This window comes from Calonectris borealis, chromosome 2 (genome assembly GCF_964195595.1).
Source record: "Calonectris borealis chromosome 2, bCalBor7.hap1.2, whole genome shotgun sequence".
In the NCBI taxonomy this organism is placed as follows: Eukaryota; Metazoa; Chordata; class Aves; order Procellariiformes; family Procellariidae; genus Calonectris; species Calonectris borealis.
The window spans coordinates 123,949,001-123,968,681 of NC_134313.1; the positions used below are offsets into that span (position 1 = coordinate 123,949,001).

At 39.9% G+C, this 19,681-nt stretch overlaps 2 protein-coding genes across 2 annotated transcripts in view; both read right to left on the reverse strand.

Annotated features, from left to right (window-relative positions):
• Positions 1-19,343, reverse strand: part of LOC142078390 (collagen alpha-4(VI) chain-like) — a 51,213-nt gene extending 31,870 nt beyond the window's left edge. Inside the window, 15 exon segments of the mRNA XM_075140852.1 lie at positions 43-114; positions 2,436-2,489; positions 3,954-4,046; positions 4,142-4,287; positions 4,868-4,946; positions 7,881-8,230; positions 11,968-12,245; positions 12,247-12,529; positions 13,008-13,163; positions 13,166-13,221; positions 13,223-13,581; positions 13,739-13,746; positions 15,451-16,029; positions 18,141-18,226; positions 19,294-19,343. Of these exon segments, the coding sequence (XP_074996953.1) occupies positions 43-114; positions 2,436-2,489; positions 3,954-4,046; positions 4,142-4,287; positions 4,868-4,946; positions 7,881-8,230; positions 11,968-12,245; positions 12,247-12,529; positions 13,008-13,163; positions 13,166-13,221; positions 13,223-13,581; positions 13,739-13,746; positions 15,451-16,029; positions 18,141-18,226; positions 19,294-19,343 (2,649 nt within the window).
• Positions 16,390-18,073, reverse strand: LOC142079766 (collagen alpha-1(XII) chain-like). The gene is given in 4 exon segments (XM_075144512.1): positions 16,390-16,609; positions 16,611-16,758; positions 16,761-17,003; positions 18,031-18,073. Coding segments are annotated over 4 exon segments (654 nt in total).
• Positions 19,344-19,681: the final 338 nt, after the last annotated feature.

Sequence of the window (19,681 nt, forward strand, 5' to 3'; positions counted from 1 at the left end):
TGGGAAACAAAATTAGGGAACACTTCAAAGTGACATACTTGCCTTATGGCCTCTGGCACCTGGACATCCCCTGTCTCCTTGAGTCCCATTGAAACCAACTGGGCCTCTCTCCCCCTAAGAAACAAAAGAGACTGTTCAAACTCATCCATATAACGATGGCTACTGGTTAAGTCATCATGTAAGATTAAAGCAAGACAGAATTATATTACCATTCACTGCACTAAGGACACAAATGGAAGTAATCTGGAAATTTTCATACTGGCCATAAGAGAACAGTCGATTACCAGTTTGAGTTGCACCTCATTACCTGCTCTCACTATCATGCCATGTTTTAGACTGCACCACCAATCTCTGACTGAAATCTCTGTTCTTGAAGGTAGGCCTTTTGGTGGGCTGTTTTTTAACTGAATATTGAATGCCTTTCCTCTAGTCACTGATCTCTGAAGACTTCTATTCCTGGTTTGTTAGGATGGAAGCTCTAAAAAAAAATTGGAAAGAGAGCAGCATCTTCCAGCAGATCCCCTTAAAATTGCTGTCTAAACAGGTAAACAATGACAAATGAAATGAGAACAAACATACAGTAAATATGAGAGCTCCTGTACTACCATGCAAAAGAGAAGACAAACTTGAAAAGCCCAAGATCAGAAGAACAAAGACCATTCTTTTTCTTGTCTCATCTTTAAAGAAAGGTCTCTCTCTAAAGTAGCAAAAAGGCAACATAGATCACATTCTAGATTAAGTTAGACAATGGTGCCACAGAACCACACCACAATATGAAAAAACAGAAGTTTAAGCATTTTGGCCTGGCTGCATTGCCTATGTGAAACATTAAGACTCATTCCTGAGCTGAGTACTACACCATGATAAACCAAAGCTATCCGGCATTATCTCCTCAGCCTCCTTTCTTTGTGGCATCTTCTGTAGTCGGCTTTCTGCTGTATATTTAATACATTCAACTGTTTTGGATGCTTCAAATTCTTATCTTGTGGCTGGAAAAAAGTTTAGCCCTTAGCAGGGAAAATTTACAACATGAAAGTCACTTGTAGGCTTCACATGCAGGAGATGGAGAAAGTTCTGAAAGTGTGGACATGACTTCTCATCCTTCCACAGTAAAGAAAAGGAAAGCGAATGGACCAGAAAATTCAGAAACAAGACTTTTGTAATTTATGTGTTCTAGAAGATTATTCTAGATTCTCAGAAGGTCAAAAATAGAAATTCAATTTCATACACAAAAACAAATTCAAAATTGTTTTCACCCCTTCACCACTTCAAAAAAGACAAGATTTAGAATCTTTCAAATCAAAATGGTGTGGTGAAAAATTTGGGCCATCCCATTTCAATGTGTTCAAAATGTTTCTCATTTAAAAAAAACCATCAGGGTTTGAATTTTAATTCCTACTTAGATCATGTCTTTCATATCTGTGAAAGGATGTGAAAATAGTTCTATTCCTGAGTAAAATAAATATTTTAAAGTCATTCTGGAAAATGCTGATATGGAATTTTATTATATCATTCAGCAAATCAGGCCACCTGAAAAAAAAAACAAACTGTGGAAACTGCTCAAGTAGTTACAACCAGTGATTTCCAAAGAAATCGTAAAACCACCATCACAATGCACTTTCTTGATAATCCTAGATGACAACTGTTCTTTTCCACTACTGCCTTTCTCTGAATAGACAGTTGGCTTGTCCCAGGCAGCCTCACCAAAGGCAAATTCAGGCTGACCAATCCACCCTGAGAACTGGAACTACACTCCAATGTGGATTTTACAGTTACGTACAGAGAGAAATCCTTGGCTGGTTCTTGGTTTGCAGGCTTCTCACCTGTAGTTAGGAGTAACATTTATGTCATGGGTGCAGTGTTGTAAACCTAGTCCTGTGCTTATGGTGCTGAAGAAATTATGTCTTGTTCTTTGCAGGATTTTTGTTTGTTTGTTTCTAGACAGCAAAAGAGTAAGAAATACTCCCAGTGGGTTCGGCTTTGGCTCACGCACATTATGTTGAAGTTTATGTCAGGAATAGCACACCGCAAAGGATTTGGAAATCACCAAAACGCGCTACAATATTTAGCTTTGTTATCCAGTCATAAGATATTCACTCATGCTAAGAAGCGAAGGGATGGCCTTTTCTATGAGAACTATCAGCACAGAATCTGGCTACATTCTGTTAGGAAAAATGCGTATATAAATATGCCACGTAAGATGCTGTTGTGTGATTCTTTCTAACTGATTCTGTTTCTGCATTAGAAGTTAGTACTAACTAACTATGGTGAGGTGCAGATGCACAGAGAATCAAGTCTGTATATTTACCTTCACATACATGTTGCTTAAACACATTTTAGGTTAACATTGATGAGCACTGAGTCAATGAGTAAGTGCAGACAGGATCAGGCACCAACCAACATCATCTCAGCAAGAAGGAATAATGTTTACTTACAATCCCACCTTCCTCACCAGGATGGCCAGGAGATCCTCTGTAACCTGTACTTCCCTGAAAAACAGGAACTTAAGAGATAAGTAACACTGTTCTCCAAGCACACTGGGTTCATTTCTACCAGATTACTCTACACATGGAGATAGAAAACATTTCCTGAAAAGTAGATCTGGTTATGCTGAGGAGGGCAGGCTCCATCAATTACATTTACACAGACACTCTGCACAGGCCTATGTACTTGACATGGCTGTGTGTGGCGGGGGGGGAACCAAACCACAACAACGTTCAATATAAAATTTTAGTGTATTATTTCAGGAAACTGCCTGATTGGTTAATAAAGTTCATTGTGATATTTGGTCAAATTAAGTATCTTCCTTAGTGATTTGGAAAAGGAAACATTATACAGTAATAAAATTCTAAGGTGAAATAAAAAATATAAGGAGTTGAAAACTTGTTAGCACAAAGATATTGCAATACCTTACAAACACTTTTAGGAATATTGCAACATTATATTTAAGTAATGCAAACCTCATACACTCAGGGCAAAAACTGTGAACATAGAGAAACTAGAACAAATGGCATTTCCAGAAATGAAAATGAACAAAAATGAGACATGAATTTGTGCTGCAAAAACATGCTTTTACAATTGTAGGCTGTACAACTCAGGCATCATGTCTGTCTGCCTGCAAAACAACTATATCTACATTCTGAACACTGTTTTGTCTAAGCAGATTAATCTAGACATTTTAGTAAGAAAGGTATAAGAAAATCAGTAAGATTGATGGAAGAAATCAGTAAATTGGTTTATGAATAGATATTAGAAGACTATACTTTTGCTAAGAGATAATCAAAAATGCATTTAACTGCAACCACATAACTGAAGAGTGTGAACTACAAATATAATTTACCTAGCATGTTACTGGAATAAGTAGAAATAATGGAATGAAAAGTAGTCAAATGGAGACTACATATACTAAAAACCCTAATAATGAAGTCTACTAGCGTGCTGTAGAAGTGGTGATATCTGTAATACTCGAAAGGCTTAAAACAGACCATAGAAAATCTTAAAGGAAATAATGTAAATTAGTGTTATATTAGATCAGAAGAAACTTATAGAAGAGGATATCTGGAATAACCAGAGGCACAAAAGGATAAGGTTAACACCTAGTGAAGAAGGATTATTTTCCACTCTCAGCTTGTCGGCTGGAAGTTTCTCATTCACAAGAGCTAATAAGCCTCTTGGTTAATCAGACTTATTTTTTAAATCCCTTTCCATTTTCTGCTGAATTGGTGAAGGAGAGTGCTTAATAATTTTTATAGGTACAAATTATTTTAATTACAAAAATACTTTTGCAATAGGAACATGCAGCAGAGAAATGATCACATTTCATGTTTCTCCTTCATCTGTCATAACGGCAAAGGTCATGGGCACAAGCATGCATGCTCTGAAATACTACAGAAAATGAAAACACTTTGAAAAATAAAGCAATTCTTAAGTAATGTCTGTCTTAGCTCTCCTACCTTCCTTCCAGGACTTCCCTGGCCACCATGATCACCATTTTCTCCAAGGCATTTACAAACAACCTTACAGCATTTTCTTTCTGCAACAGTATCCTGAAAAATGGCAAGAAACATTTCATTTATGTATATTAATCATAAAACAAAGACTGCTTTTTTCACCCTTTTGTTTATATTACAGAAGGACTTACAAGGTTTCTCTGCAAGATGTTTGCAATCTCTGCAAACCCAACACTCAGAGGTTCGTTGTATCCAAACCCTCTGCCAAACTCTATTTCCCGAAGTTCAGTCAAGTTCTGTGTATTGTCCAGGCCAACTAATAGAAGTGCATCAAGACCTCCAATGTAAGCATAGATTTAAATTAGTGAATGCCTGAACTATATTATTTAAACAACAATATCATTGTGAATAACAGCAGTTCTCTAAAATACTCTTACTTTTATGGATTCAGCACAGTACATTAAAAGAAATTAAGCTCTTGAGAACAATGTGTAATAGAAAAGTCCAGACCAGTAATTTTCCAATTAACTTCTCTCCCCATTTGTCAGACCAGACTGCTACTCAGTGCCCAAACAGAAGTGTAAAACTGTTTTCTCCTGCAGAAGTCAGAGTTGGGTCTAACCTCTGGTGCTGCACTCAGTGAGAAGGGCTGCCCTGAATTACCCCGGCTGCTAGACCTGTACTCCAGAAACCAGAACCATCCCAGGCCCTCTGTACCCCTAGGCATGTTTCTGGCATCACCTGCCAACCAGTGACAGGCCATCATGTACACTGGTTCACATGGAGAAGCAAACACTCTCCCAGTGACTCCTGAGGAGTGCCATATGAGTGTGGAGGGGTGATGTTATGTGGAAAAGTTGCAATACATTGGGCCATTGGTAGTAGGAGGCTGGAGCATCAATGCGGTACTGTAATACCTTTAAAGCGAAGGGAGTCAGCTGCTTTTCTGAGATCTTCCAGTGAATCGTCCAGCCCATCTGAAAATACTAACAGAACCTGTCAGGAAAGGGAGTAATGCCAAGTCAATTGAGAAGAGACTAAAAGTTGAGTCATTGTAAAAAGTACAGCTTGCATTGAAAACTGGCTATGAGGTGATCAAATTGCACTAAACTGTGGTAGATCTGAAACATGTGCTGGAAAAAGTGCTGAGGAGCAAGGAGAACAGAACACAAAAGCCTCTCCTCCCTGACAGCACTCCCATTTGAGGGACTTGTCTTGCTGACCTGTTCATAGCATTGCTATTAATAAATTTTCCTTTCTGCAAGAGCAGCTCCAGTTGGCTGTGACCTCAACCACACCAGAAGTGCATCCTCTCTGGGTCCAATCCTCCCTGCCCACAGATGCTTATGTCCCCCTGCCCTTTCCACATAGGCAGTGCACCACCCTGCTCCACCCTCTGCCATATTTTTCCTTGTAAAGACACAAGGCTTAGTTCACATCAGGACGCTAATCCTGACCCTTTGGACTGGCTACACTCCCACCTTTTCAGGCCAAAGAGCTATAGTTAAGCCTCCTTCAGGGCTGAGGAAAGTACAGTTTCTTACAGTTCCCCTCCAAGCTACCAGTCTCTTCCCATTTCTCTCCTCACCTTCCCCCTTCAAACCAGCAGATGTCTTCTCAGGCCCCATCCATCCAGTGGATTAGGTTTCCCAGAAAAAGGCTGCACAGGTAAACTGTCTCCTGCCCCCAACAGTCATGACTTTAAGTCCTCCTAAACTCTCTGATCAGCAAGTGGACAAGCACAGCTAGAGCTCCTTCCCTCCCATCCTTCCTATTTTACGTTCCCTATACTATGCACGGCTTCAACCAATGCGAACTCTAGAGAATTACTTCTGTTAAGGCGAGTTTTTCCACAGGTGACAAAGGCAAATGAAGTGACTGCCACACCAAACATCCCACTTCTGTGCTAAAGCAGCAAGGAGACCAGAATTTAAGAGCAGGCAGAGTTAACTCTGGTGATGGAAAGTTCCCAAACATCCCATACGGAGGCACTGGTAGTGAACGTACATTTGCTCAAGCAGTGTGATACAGTGGAGAGATGGACCATGGATGGGTAAACACATCACAGACTGTTAGAAACAACACTGTAGGCTTGGGCTTGATGGTTTTTTCCGGCAATCTTTTCATTTTAAAAACATGGGGTGGGTGAAAATGTGGGGAGTTAGCATGGGCATTATATATGTTTACAAAACTTTCATTTATATAAAGCTCTTGTTGGAACACATCTGAGTCTTACTTTGTCAAATATGCTGGAATTAGGTCCAACTCTTTTGCTGAAAAACAAACAAATAATAAAGAAAAGAAGAAATGCAAACAACAAAGAATCACCATCCCTGATGAGGTTTATAACTAATAAACTTTACAGAACCAGCATGTTATTGCTCAGGATCCTAGTGAGATTAAATTGTGATTTCATGTGCATTGTAAAGTCTTGTATTTTCAGTTTGCACATAAACAGTATCAGAAAGGAATATCAATGCATTGGTAAGTGCTGAGATATGCAGCATATTTATTTCTAGTAATAATGCATAAGCAGAAAGAAGCCTTGCTTAACTCTAATCTTCAACAGAGCAGAATTGGCAATTAAGAGAAAAAAAGCACTGCTTTTACTTGTATGTCAAACAAGTTCTCTCTACTGAGGCCCAAAAGAAGCAAAATCATATGTGGTCATGTTCCCTGTTCAGAATAAAATGACAGAATAAAATTTCTTTTTTTAAGAAATCTTTGGAAAAAAATAGTATTAAATATGCACCAAATTACAACCTAAATTGGTAAGCCATACCTATGCGAATGCTGTAAAAAACCAGAATGCCAACTTTCATCTGAAAGCAGGGGAATTCGTAACAATATGGCTTCCTTACTCCACATCAGATTAAAATTAACATCTTATAAATGATAAAATAAGGTTCATAGAGGAAACACCTTATGTATTTTGCAAGGGCAAACCTGTCCATCCTCGGTAGGAAGGTCTTCCTGCATGGAGACCTTAGTAAGTGATAATATTCAAACATCTACTACAGGACATGCTCAGTGCTTTACTGAGTCAGTGCCTTATCAAGAATAAACGGTCAGGGCAATGACCCTGAAACACTCCAATGAGATCTAACTTTCTTTCTCCTAAGTGGAAAGATTCCCTATTCACTTCAGAAGAGATTAGATCAAGACTTATGCTTCTCCCCTCCCCTCACTTCAAGATGGATGAATTAACTGCAGCATCTAAGCAGATTTTCCTGATCATCAGTTATCCATGAGCAGAACTCAGCTTTGTTATTTGAAATTATTTGACAATTTAACTACACAAGTAAACTTCTATAAACAAATTTCTTAGAAGAAGTTTTCTGTGATTTCTGCTTAGAGCTGTCATTATTCTGGACAGAGATTCAGGATCAGGATTTAGAGTTTCTGAGAGAACTGTTTCTACTACTCAAAGTACAAAGTGTGTATATGGTAGATATAAGAAGATTTTCTGTATGAATACTCATGATCAAATGTATTAACCCAAATGTTCTGGGTACCATCTCACTGCAGGAGTGCCTAGGGAATCGGAGCTGATATATGCAGTTATATCAAGGCAAATGAAAGAACAGGAGGTTCTATATAAACATAAGGAAACACTCTTTTACTGTGAGGGTGACTGAGCACTGGCACAGGTTGCCTAGAGAGCTTGTGGAGTCTCCATTTTTGGAGATACTCAAAAGTCATCTGGACACAGTCCTGGGCAGCCTGTTCTAGCTGACCATCCTTGAGCAGGGGGCTTGGACAAGGTGACCTCCAGAGATTCTTTCCAACCTCAACCGTTCTGTGATTCTGTTTATTGGATTCACCAATTCCTGAACTACCTTTTTGTCTCCCTGGAGTACTCAGCAACAGAGTCTGTAAACATCAAACTGCATAATTTTTCCAACATATACGTTCACACCATTAAGTTACCTTAACTTTAGCAGAGGTCACATTAAAGAACTTCTCCTCAAGTGCCTGTAAGAAGTCTGCATTCAGGTAGGTGTCCACAGTGGTCTGTGCATCTAAGAACTTCTGGATGATCTCTTCATTATAGTCTTCAAAATCAGAGTCAAAGATGAATTGTTTGGTCTGTGCCAATACTTGGAACTTGAATCTGATGTTGACTGGGGAACCAGCATTACAGCTGGTATTTGGCAGCAATTTCATCTGGAGTAAAAGCTTGGGGAGGAATGCTTGCAATTTCTGTTTCAGAAGCACTGTGGATGCTGGCTGCACACGCCTTGAAATATCAATTGCTATAGAAAGATCTATGTCACAATCTGAAAAAAGTAGAAGAAACAGGAAACTATAAACATATACTATTTCTGATCTTGTCTTTTGTCAGAATCATGGGAATGGAATGAAATTCAATATGGTAGATTTAAAACCAGAAGTCTGAATCAGTGAGATAGGTTTTCCGGAAACATAAAATACCATCAGCCGACCAGTTTCAGTGGGGCTATGCGAACTTGTAGATACTAAGGACTACATTACGGGACATATGTACATACCCCAAACTGCAAAACAGGTCACTGTTCTTCAGCTGTCAAATTTCCTCAAAGGACCTAATCTCGCAAATGTTTCCATGAGCTTTGCTACCAACTGAGAACATGCAACAGATATTCCAATTGCAATGGGAAGCTTCAAGGCTGACTGTGATTTGTCACTTTGTCACAAGACTAAATGATACATACAAATACAGAACAACAGGCCAAAGAAACAAACCTGAGAGAAAGACGCAGCATTGCCTACATGCAATGCCATATGTCCTCTGTGAATAACAGCTGCTGTAAGGTGAGGGCTACCTCAGTTATGGAATTGCTTGCATAGCTCCTGATAACAACAGTAAATACTGTGATGTGGTTAATTCCTCCCCCCTCCCCAATCATCTTGCCCTCATCAAGCAGTTAAATCACTTGGCTTATTTCTTCCGTACCTTGATTCTTCATGTGTCATGCTGAATTTTATTCTGTGCCCCTAGATGCATTATAATCCATTGTTGGACCTCTACAACAAGTCAGAGACATGCAATTTTATCTGTAAAACAGCATTCTCCCTAATTTTGTACCTTCTTCACCCATGGACTCTGAAACACTTATCAAACACAAGATTGTTTTCCATGTTTGCTAGTTTGGGCTAGTTCCTATAGACCATTATTCCATATAAGCTTCATTACAGTTTTCTGGGTTTTTCCTCACTCATGAAAAAGATGAATGTGTTCAGCTCTTTAACCAAATAAATCCAGCAATAATTTCACCTCAGAGTGGCCATTGTTATGTTTCAGTATTTTCACTTGCGGTACAACTGCCCCCTAGAGGGTATGATTTGCTGGTAAGCAGCATAAAATCTTCAAATGTAAAAGGTCATGTTGAATGAGTTTTTATGGCTAAAAAATCCGACATTTGGGACTCAGAGCAACATAGGAAACCTATACAGCTTTTCTGTTCAGTCCACATGAAAAAATTTCTCTTAAACAGTTAAATATATCTATACACATGTATATGTCTACACACACACACCCCAGCCATGCCCTTTAGCCAATTTGTGAGGCTGCACATCTGATTTCAAGATTCACAGAACACATGTGAGGCAAAGGCCATCATCAGTTGAGGGAACACCATTTTTCTAATTGTGAGGGATGTTTCTGATTAAACCTTTCCATGAACATAAAATCTACTGGATACTTCTTCCAGTATGTGTTCATGTCCAACACACATACAGGATGTTTTCACAATGAGATTTTTCTGAGATCTGGGTCTTTTTAACCACATAATTTGGAGGAAAGTGTGAAGGGCAACCACGGACTCAGCAGTATAGCCCTGACAATTGGTCAGCCACACTGCCTAGCTCTTAAAACCCCAGTATACCAGCAATAATACCAAAACAGCAGTAAAGCATTCACCTTTGTGCTACTGTGTTGTGCATGAGAATGTGTAAAACAGTTTCTGGTAGGTACTCTATGCTCTGTTGATAATCTGTATGTATTTGCAGGAGTAAACACTGCCCCGTCTTACTGCTGCAAAGGTATCTTTTTCCCCTGTTGACTTTCCATACCTCGAATGCAGTTTTTTAAATTTGAAAAATCTGGCAGTTTGAGAGTACGGGACTGGAGAAAGGGGAATTAATAGATTTATTACAGAAAAGAAGGTCAGCGAATATAGGAAAACAGATGACAGGACAAGATAAAACAGGCTTCACAGGAAGTTGATCTTTGTTTTATGAGACAAATCTATGCAGAACTTAACAATAAATACGTGCATCGGTGAGATCAAAACCAATATGCTTTCCTTAACTTCTCTCTCTCTAAACAAGTGTGCCTGGATATATATCAAGTTTACTGCTGTATCTCCCGTTAAATCTCCCTGTTCTCTGGCCATGAAACACCAGGAGGTGCTACTGCATCAGCCACGGTCACGCTGTTCCATGGCAATGCACCCCCCTTCCACAGCAGCCCTCTCTCTCTCTGCTTTCAGGAGGCGGGGGATGCCTTTTCAGCTGGAGGTTTGCTCAGCTCTTGATAGGAAAAAAGAGGGAGTGGGGTGCAGAGCTCATACTGAAACAGGCCCAGCTGTCCTCCTCTCTGAAAACCATCTGAGCAGATATAATTTACACAGAGAGTAGCTTCTGGCTTTAAGAGGGAAGGCTCAGCCCTTCATTTTGCGCCCCCCCCCCCCCCAACACCCCAGCAAACACCAGCCAGTTTTGCTGTGTTTAAGATCTCACGAGCCCAGGGTGCAGGAGAGGCAAAGGCAAAGTTATCCATTTGTTCAGCCGTTGTTACAAAAAGCCTTAGACAAGCAGTGTGGTCATCCCAGTGTTCTTTTCTCACAGTAAGTTTCTGGTCACTAAGGGAATGAAACCTGGGGAGCTGGGTAGAATCAGTTTTATGGCATAACAAAGAGAATAAAGAGCATATATCCAACACATGTAAAACATCACCTATATGGTGAAAACATAGAGAAGACAACAAGGAGCTTTAAAGGACAGTCACAGTCCCTGTAAGGATGGGCACAGAGAGAAGAACTACTCCAGCACTGACTCTTCCTGCTATCCCAAATCAATGCCATCCATATACACCACAGCAGGTCCCCCTCACCTTCAGTGGAGGAAGAGCTCAGCTTTTTGATTTGTCATTCACTACATTTTTCTTTTGCAACTTAAACACATCTACAGTATTATCTTACTACATAACTGGCATAAATATGTCATTTTAAAGAGCAATTGTGTAAGTTTTCTGCTTCAGTCTTCCCACCCGACAAGGTGGCTGATACCGCAGCACCAAGTCAGAATAAACTCAGATACAAAACCAGCATCTGACATGTGATAAAAGTTGCTATATTAATTAAAAGCAATACTGAACCTTTATTTTCTTTGGGGTTCGGAGCCTCTCAGGCTGTGTGGCATCCAAGCTACTGTTGCCACCAAGAAGATGTAGTAAGAGATACCACCTTCTGTTTCATATATAGCAAAAGCTTCTGGGTAGCACCTCAGCATTACTGTGGATTTACTGCTCACACCTTGCCAATGCCTCCCACATATCCAAGGATGGATTTTCTCACACCTCCTCTCCACAGTGCCGCTGTGAGACTTAAGTTTTGTCAACACTTGCTGTTGACAGTCCCACTGAAGGATTATGGTAAGCTGTAGATGACAAAGTTAGGTTTTCAGAAGGCTCTTTTGTAAATATCACTGAATTGTCTGTTTCTCTCTTTTGATTAGGATACCTTGGGCATATCTGCTCTGGCTTCTTTCAGACACTGAGGAGCTATGAATACAAATGTTAGATGTGAAGCACTGTCTTACCTGAGAAGCTATTTACCATAGCAAAGAGTGTAATGGTTCTTGACTAAAGCAAGGTGCAAGTCTAGAAAGTTGCAAGACTGAGTAACCTGAGGAGTATTCTTTGGTAAAACAGTTGCATTGCTGTCCAGCTAGCTCAGGTACTTTTATCAGGGACTGCATGTAGCCATGTGGATATTCGCCATTATACACCCAACAAAACGTTTACATTACTTACCCTGGCTAGGAAGATCTTTGGATTCACAGACCTGATTAACAATACTCCTCTCAATGGTTTTCAGTGCATCAAAGTTTTGCACTGTGAACACTCTCCTTGCATCACCAGCTATTAAAAGCAGCTCAAAGGAGTTCATAATCCCTATGCCAACCGCAAAGACATGGATCCCATCGCTTCTCAAAGCCATTGCTGCATCCTCCACCCTGTCAGCAGAGTATCTGCCTGTAATCACAACAAGGTTCTGTGAGACTCCTTGGCTCTTGCTGCCTCCATTGGCTCTGGATGAGCCTCAGCCCTTTGCCAGTGAACGTAGAGGACTGCAATTGCTCGATTCTGTTTATCTGTTCCTTTATCATGGTGTCAGTATAGAACTCAGTATGAGAAAATTCTTTCTGGGGCTCTTGGCTGTACTGGACTACTCCAACATGTACTTTGTCCCTAGAAATAACAAAGCTGTCCATAACTTCCAACATGAAGGTCTTAATGACAGAAAAGTTACTTTTTGATACGCTTTCTGATCCTTCTATCAGGAATAACACATCCACCACTTGACTGCTGCAAACTTACGGGAAAAAGCAGAGGGGAAAACAAAGAAACAGAAAAGAAAACCCCAATTAGTGAGGAACATAACCTTGGCAGTGTTTAATCTTTTTCTTGTTCTTGCAGTGTAAACCTTTAGTCACAGAAGCTGTTCACAGCAAGGCCATGCAAGGCTAACCATCATTTATCCTACTTCAACCCAGAGATCTTTCATGCATAGATAAAATCCATCCTGTTCCACTATTAACTTGCAACCCTTCTAGACCACTGCCCTGTTCCCCTTGATTAATACAGGTAATTACAACAAACTGTGCATAGGCAAGTATTGCCACCACCTAGACAAAGGTGGTAAATATTCTGTCAATATAGCACCTCTGTAAAAGAAGAACTGCCAGCCACTTGCACTCTGTTTTTCCCTCACAGCCACTTGAGAGGTTGCTCTCGATTACTAGAGAGTTAGAAGCTACTGAGGCTGCTGTTTTTGCTCTGATACACCATACCTACTGGCCCACTTGGATCAAGGTCATGAAGCTTCTGAAGCGAGGCTTCCATATCACTGACAATGTTTTGCTGGAGAAGGTCAATGCTCTCCCCTTCATAAGTCTGGCAAGTCATGCTAGAGGAGGCTCTCACCTTTTCTTCTTCCTCAAAGTATCAGCTGAGACCACTTTTACCCCCACCTCTTCTAACATCCAGGCTGCCTCCATGATATTGTCCAGAGGGTGTGATGACTACTACAATCTGTGGAGTGCCTTCGCTGAGCCAGCTTCCAGCACCATCCATGAAAAAGGTTTCCTGCAAAAACTCCATGGCACTTCCAGTCTTTGATGAGCCTCCAGTAAAGGCAATGCTGTACTGAATGTGATCAAGCACCTCTTCTTTGTTTTCATGTGTGTTCAGTAAAAACTCCACCTGTCCTATGCCACTAAATTGGGCTAGGCCAATCCTATACTTGTTAAGCCCAACATCTAGCTGTCTGACTATTTGGGAGATGAAATGTTTTACTTTCCCAAAGGTTGAAGGCCTCATGTTCTCAGTGGAGTCAATAAAGAAAAGAACATCAGCATATGCAGCCTTTCAGTACTTAAAGGGGGCTTATAAGAAAGATGGGGACAAACTTTTTAGCAGGGCCTGTTGCGACAGGATAAGGGGGAATGGTTTTAAACTAAAAGGGGGTAGATTTAGACTAGATATAAGGAAGAAATTTTTTACAATGAGGGTGGTGAAACACTGGAAAAGGTTGCCCAGAAAGGTGGTAGATGCCCCATCCTTGGAAACATTCAAGGTCAGGTTGGACAGGGCTCTGAGCAACCTGATCTAGTTGAAGATGTCCCTGCCCGTGGCAGGGGGGTTGGACTAGATGACCTTTAAAGGTCCCTTCCAACACAAACTATTCTATCATTCTATGATTCTATACTATTTTGCAAATGCTGCATAGAGGGGAAAAAAGTGACAGATGAGTTGCTGAAAGGAATACTGTCAACCTATACCCAGACCTGGCTTTGAATGTAAGCTAAATGAAAATTACCACCTTTTCATCGATCTCCACGGTTTTAAGTTTAAACCGAAGTTTTAAGTCTACAGCATACCATTAAGCATGCTATATAATCACTATAATTCTATATTTAACAAATTAAACAAAGAATTCTAGTGAAACTAGCCCTGCAAAAGAAGTCCTAAGAAAAATGTCTTGAGAAACTCTACATCTGACAGTATTTATGTAGATAGAAGTTTCATCTTCCTTCCACTGAATCTTCTTCTTATGACTGTGGGAGCGAGATTGCATGCTTTACCATTCCATTCCCCTGATACTCCATTAACCAAGATCTTCTACATCGCTACTGGAATCTAGGTTGCATCTAAGAACTGGACCCGTCTGAGCACTTCAGAATACACTTACCTTCATAACAACCCCATGAGGAGTTGCTCCAAAGGGCAGACAGTCCCTCTGAATATCAGAGAACATGAACAAATTAATTCTATCTTCACTTACAGTCAGTGAAAAGAGATATGCATATCTGGAGGGCACATCAGATGTAAGGCAAATGAAACTGGACTTAAACGCAACCTTCAGTGTAACAGTTCATGATGGAGAAGGGGACTAAAGCCAAGTGGCTAACTACCAGCATAGTCTCTAACCCCTAACCTTTTCTCATCATTGAGAAAAACTAGCGGGGGTATCCACACTGACCTCTGCAAAACCAGGAAAAAAAGTTTCCTTTTTAAATTATAACTATGTTGCATTTTAAACATTTATCATTGTTTTATACCCCCATTTTTTGTTTTGATTTTAGTTTTGCTACCATGCCTCTTTTATATCCCTCCCCTTTCACCATTCAACAATAACAAACCTTAAAGAAACAGAGAAAATACATTTTCTGTGAATTTTGCTGTTCAGCAAATGTATTGAAAAGACAGAAAAATGTGGCTTCCCTTCATTTTTGTCACTCCTGGAATGTTCAATTTCTGAACTAGGTTTTTGGAGGAATTAAAAGAGTTACCAAAAGCATAGCTTAATCAAGAAATAATTCTCTGTTAAACTGTTCAATAACATCAAAACAAAACATTTTCTATAAAAGGCCCACTAGCTCTAATGAGATGAAATCGAATGTGCTTCATAGAATCTGTGAATCTGATCACGATTTTCTTTGCAATATATTAAGGCTCAGCTTACAGAGAGCACTGAGCATAAGCTTACCTTCCTATTTTAACAGTTAAACCTCACTGACTTCCACACAGACACTGAAATATGTTAAAAAGAACAAGGATGTCATCCTGAACTGCAACCTAACTCAAAATTAGCCCTATTGTTTTCAATCACGTTACATTACTGTAATACTGATGTAAACAACATCAAAACCAGGACCACATTTCTATGCCCTATTTTCACAAGTACACAGTATGAGCAACTGAAATGGAACAAGTATAAGGACAACTTCTTATCTTCTACCTGACTTTCAACTGAAAAGCAAAAGTTTCCCAAAAGTCTTGTAGAGAGATCTTGAAGGTCATCAAAACTACCAGCACTATACAGATATTTACCAAAAGGTTTGCTGGCTATTTGCTGAAGCTCAGCTGTATCTTGGACACCAATTCCCACAACATAGAGGGAGATGCCTCTGTTCCTTAGTTTCCTGGCATGCAATTCAACATCATCGTTGGATTCTCTACTGGTGATTAGAATGGCTACCTGCGGGACATAGCTCTTAGCTCTGCTACCAGCAGGTTCAGTGAAATACACTCTGCTGACAAAATCCAGAGCTGTCCCTATGTAAGTTTCTCCACTCCTATACAGCAAATTCTCAATCTGCTCCAAAACATCACTTTTCAATAAATACTGATTCAGCAAGAATTCTTGGTAAGTCTCATCACTGTATTGTGCCAGCCCAACTCGGATCGCATCAAGGCCAACATTAAGACTTGAAACCAATGCAGAGAGGAAATTCTGAAAGTTTTCCTGGCCAATACTTGTTGAAGTATCCATTAAAAAGACAACATCTGCCAATGTGGCTTTTCTGCAAGCTGCCCAAGGAAGATCACATCGAAGAAGGAATTACTATAGCTTCTTCTCCAGCTTTGTTCATGAGCAAGGAAGAACTGACTGTACATTTTATCATTCATGAAATAAATTGCAACTGTGTTGCGTGTTTCTGCCTTCTGCTTCCTCCCTTCACCTTCCCTCCTCCCACTATTATTTTGACTATTTTAAAGGTAGATGGGTACTCAAAATTTAACACAGTTATGAGTTGATATTATTGAAAGCTAGTCAGCAATATATGGAAGATGCAAGAAGTTAAAACCCGTATTTTGGCAACACACTGCAATTCCATGTACTTCATCTATGCATAGAAAAAACACAAAGCTGGGAAGAAAACAGCTCTTTTAGGACATATTATGGGCAACCTGGGTGGCTGGTCCAGTTATCTCCCCTAGCATACTACAAAGCATCTGTAGAATACTCTGAGAGAGTCCCTGCAGAGAAGCAAAATCTTCCACTTCATAGACACGCTTATCAGCTGGCTCACTAGCTATTTCTTGAAGTTCAGACAAAGCAGAACCTGTAACACCTAAGGCGTACAATGTGATGCCAGCATCCTTGATTGGCTGGGTTTTGAACATTATCTTCAGCCTGTCCATTTGTTATCACCACAGCGATCTGAGGAACCCCTTCTTCCTTTTGGCTACCAGCACTTGCTACGAAGTGATTCTCTAGCATAAACTGGAGGCTCTGCCCAGTTTTGGTGCCCCTCCTTTGTAATGTAATTTCTGTATCTTCTGTAAGATATCGTTTTTGTTATAGTAAGTGTTCAACAAGAATTCGGTGTATGGCACACCACTGTACTGAATCATACCAACACGGATTTTGTCTTGCCCAATATCAAAGCCATTGGCCATTGTGTACAACAAGCCCTGCATGATCTTAAAGTTCTTCGTCCCCATACTCCAGGATCCTTCTATCAGGAAGATGATGTCTGCCATAGAAGCTTTGCTGCAGACTGAAGAAATATTTTGTAACTTTCCTGTTTTCCTACAGGATGTCTAATCTACAGGATGTGTAATCTAACAGAAGAGTAATTTTGCCTCCCGATTGCTTTTCAGAATCCAAGACCTTTTGGCCTTTTGCAGAAAAGTCCTGCCATCTATCCTGGTAAATTCTCAGCGCCCACTAGTTCCTTCTTTTCCCCTGTTCATCATACAGAGGGTCAGAGGCTACATCTTTCTGCAACAACATTCTTAGGCAAAGGAGAGATGTTGAAATTCACACCAACACAACTTCCATTCACAGCCTGCACAGAACTCATACATAACAAATGTATATGGTAATTGCTATACACGCTTCTGTATGTGAACCACAATCATAAGAATGCGTTGACCTGCTGTCAAGTGAGCCCAAAGGAAAAGTTACTCATGCACTTTGAGGTCCATTCTGCAAGCCTACATTACTAAATATTTATTATCTGAGGGAAAAAAAATGTATTCACACTAACTTATGTGGACTAACCACATTTACTTGTAGTAGATACTAAACTCATGTGTTTCCACAGCTTTCAGAAACATATGACACTAGTATGGCGTGGATGAAACAGTTATTATTTCCCTAAACCAACAGTCATGCAGAAAATGTTCTGCAACTGGACAGAACACTTTCTCCAGCAGATCTTCCAGAAGACCTGACTACCAAAATAAAAATGCTAAATCCTGTGACTTGTCTTGCTCTTGGTGGTCTTACAATTGTAAGAGTTTTTCATTGCTTTTGAAAATACCTCAGTACGCATGAATAAAAACAAACTTTAATGAGTTGTTGCATTTAATTTTGCATATTCTAGGACAACTCTCCTATCGTAGTTTAAATATATCATAGAATGATAGAATAGTTTGGGTTGGAAGGGACCTTTAAAGTCATCTAGTCCAACCTCCCTGCCGTGGGCAGGGACATCTTCAACTAGATCAGGTTGCTCAGAGCCCTGTCCAACCTGACCTTGAATATGTTTCATAAAAACATACCACGTTATCCCTACTTACACAAAGAATAAATTGTCATCAATTCTTCATCTCTCTCTGGCATTGGGTATAAATGGAAAAAATTAATTTTGCTATCAACTTGAAGAAGAGTAATTTCTTTAGTGCATTACCAGCCTGCTGTGCATCTGTAGAGCAGAAGGTGGCAACAAAGAGAAGAACAAGAAGTGGTTTCCAGTCATCCATTTTGAAAACCTCCCTAGAAAAAACAAACAAAGACAGTAAGAAATCTCAGAAAGAGATTTTAAATTGTGGGGGAAATCGGTAAGCGCATTTTATTAACAACATGGAGGCTTTCTAGCTGTATGCAATTTAAAGCAGCCTTTAAATTCATATTTTCTTCCCTCAGCTTTTAACATACGGGCCTTGAACACAGTGCTGTTAAAGTTTGACACCGATTTACAGCATATAACCAAAATGAACTGTTCACTGTTCTGCTTTTACACAACCATACTTTGTTCTGATTCACACAGATATATTTACCATGATCCAAAATTCAACTAAAACCAAGCTATTCACAATGTAAGATTAAGGGGAGTTATGCTTCTAAGATTCCCCTCTAGCCTTGAAATTCCCCACCCATACATCTATTTAAAAGAAAAATTTGGTGGTGGGATCTGTATACAACAGATACAGGTAAGAACAAGCATTCATTTACAAATGAAATATGCCAGTTGGCCAGTAAGGAGGACACTTGCCATATAAAAGTACCACAACTCAATGCTATGGGAAACAGGAATGAAAATCTGTCAGGAAGAAAGTACAAAATTAAGCCACGTTGAGCTTAAGCACACTAAACAAGTGAGAACAAAACAGTTTTGAAAAACTTTCAATTCTAGAACACATGTACACTAAATAGCTCAAAGAATAAAAAGAAATAATAAACCAGCACCTTGGAGGCCAAGCATGCAAAAAAGGATGAGTAAGAAAACATTTCATATGTTGTTCTTCTTTGGAGCTGCTGAAGTTCTCTTTCTTTTCTGACTAGTTCCAGCTGCTTTCCTCCTAGTTCCACCCTCGCATTCTGTCCCAGATCAAAACTGAGAAAACATTTTTGGTAAAATTTATGAATAGAAAGGCCAAATGCTTCTGCATGGTGACATGAGTAGCAGTGAACCAGGTTGGCTAGGTATGTCCAACAGGGAGGATGAGAAAATCAGGTATAGTGCGCATTTATTCTACAACCTTTGGTTATTCAAGTATTTAAAACAGATGAGTTAAAGATGCCACCATTGCATTTCAGCCAGCCAAAGTCACTCCTCTCACCAGCCCTTTGTAGCTGGTCCTCTGTCAACTGAGAGCACATCTCTTCCCATTCTAGGGGAAAGAATAGCTTGACAGAGATGCTGTCCATGTTGTACTTCTTTCCTATAGATGTGCATGTCAGAGGTAATGCTGTTCAACACTGTACGTAGTCTCTTTTTCAGGCCTCCGAAACACATCTGTTGGCAGCAAGGATTCTGTGGAAATTAGACTGATGCCACTGAGGAGGGTGAGGTAAAATTCAGCAGCCTGACATAACTCAGATATTATGCTCAAATGCTCAGTGACTGAAAAAGACATCCCAGTGGGGCTACCCTAAGAATCTCATACTTAATATACAGCTTATGTTACAGGTATACTGGTCTGGAACATGCATGGCTACTGACTTTTA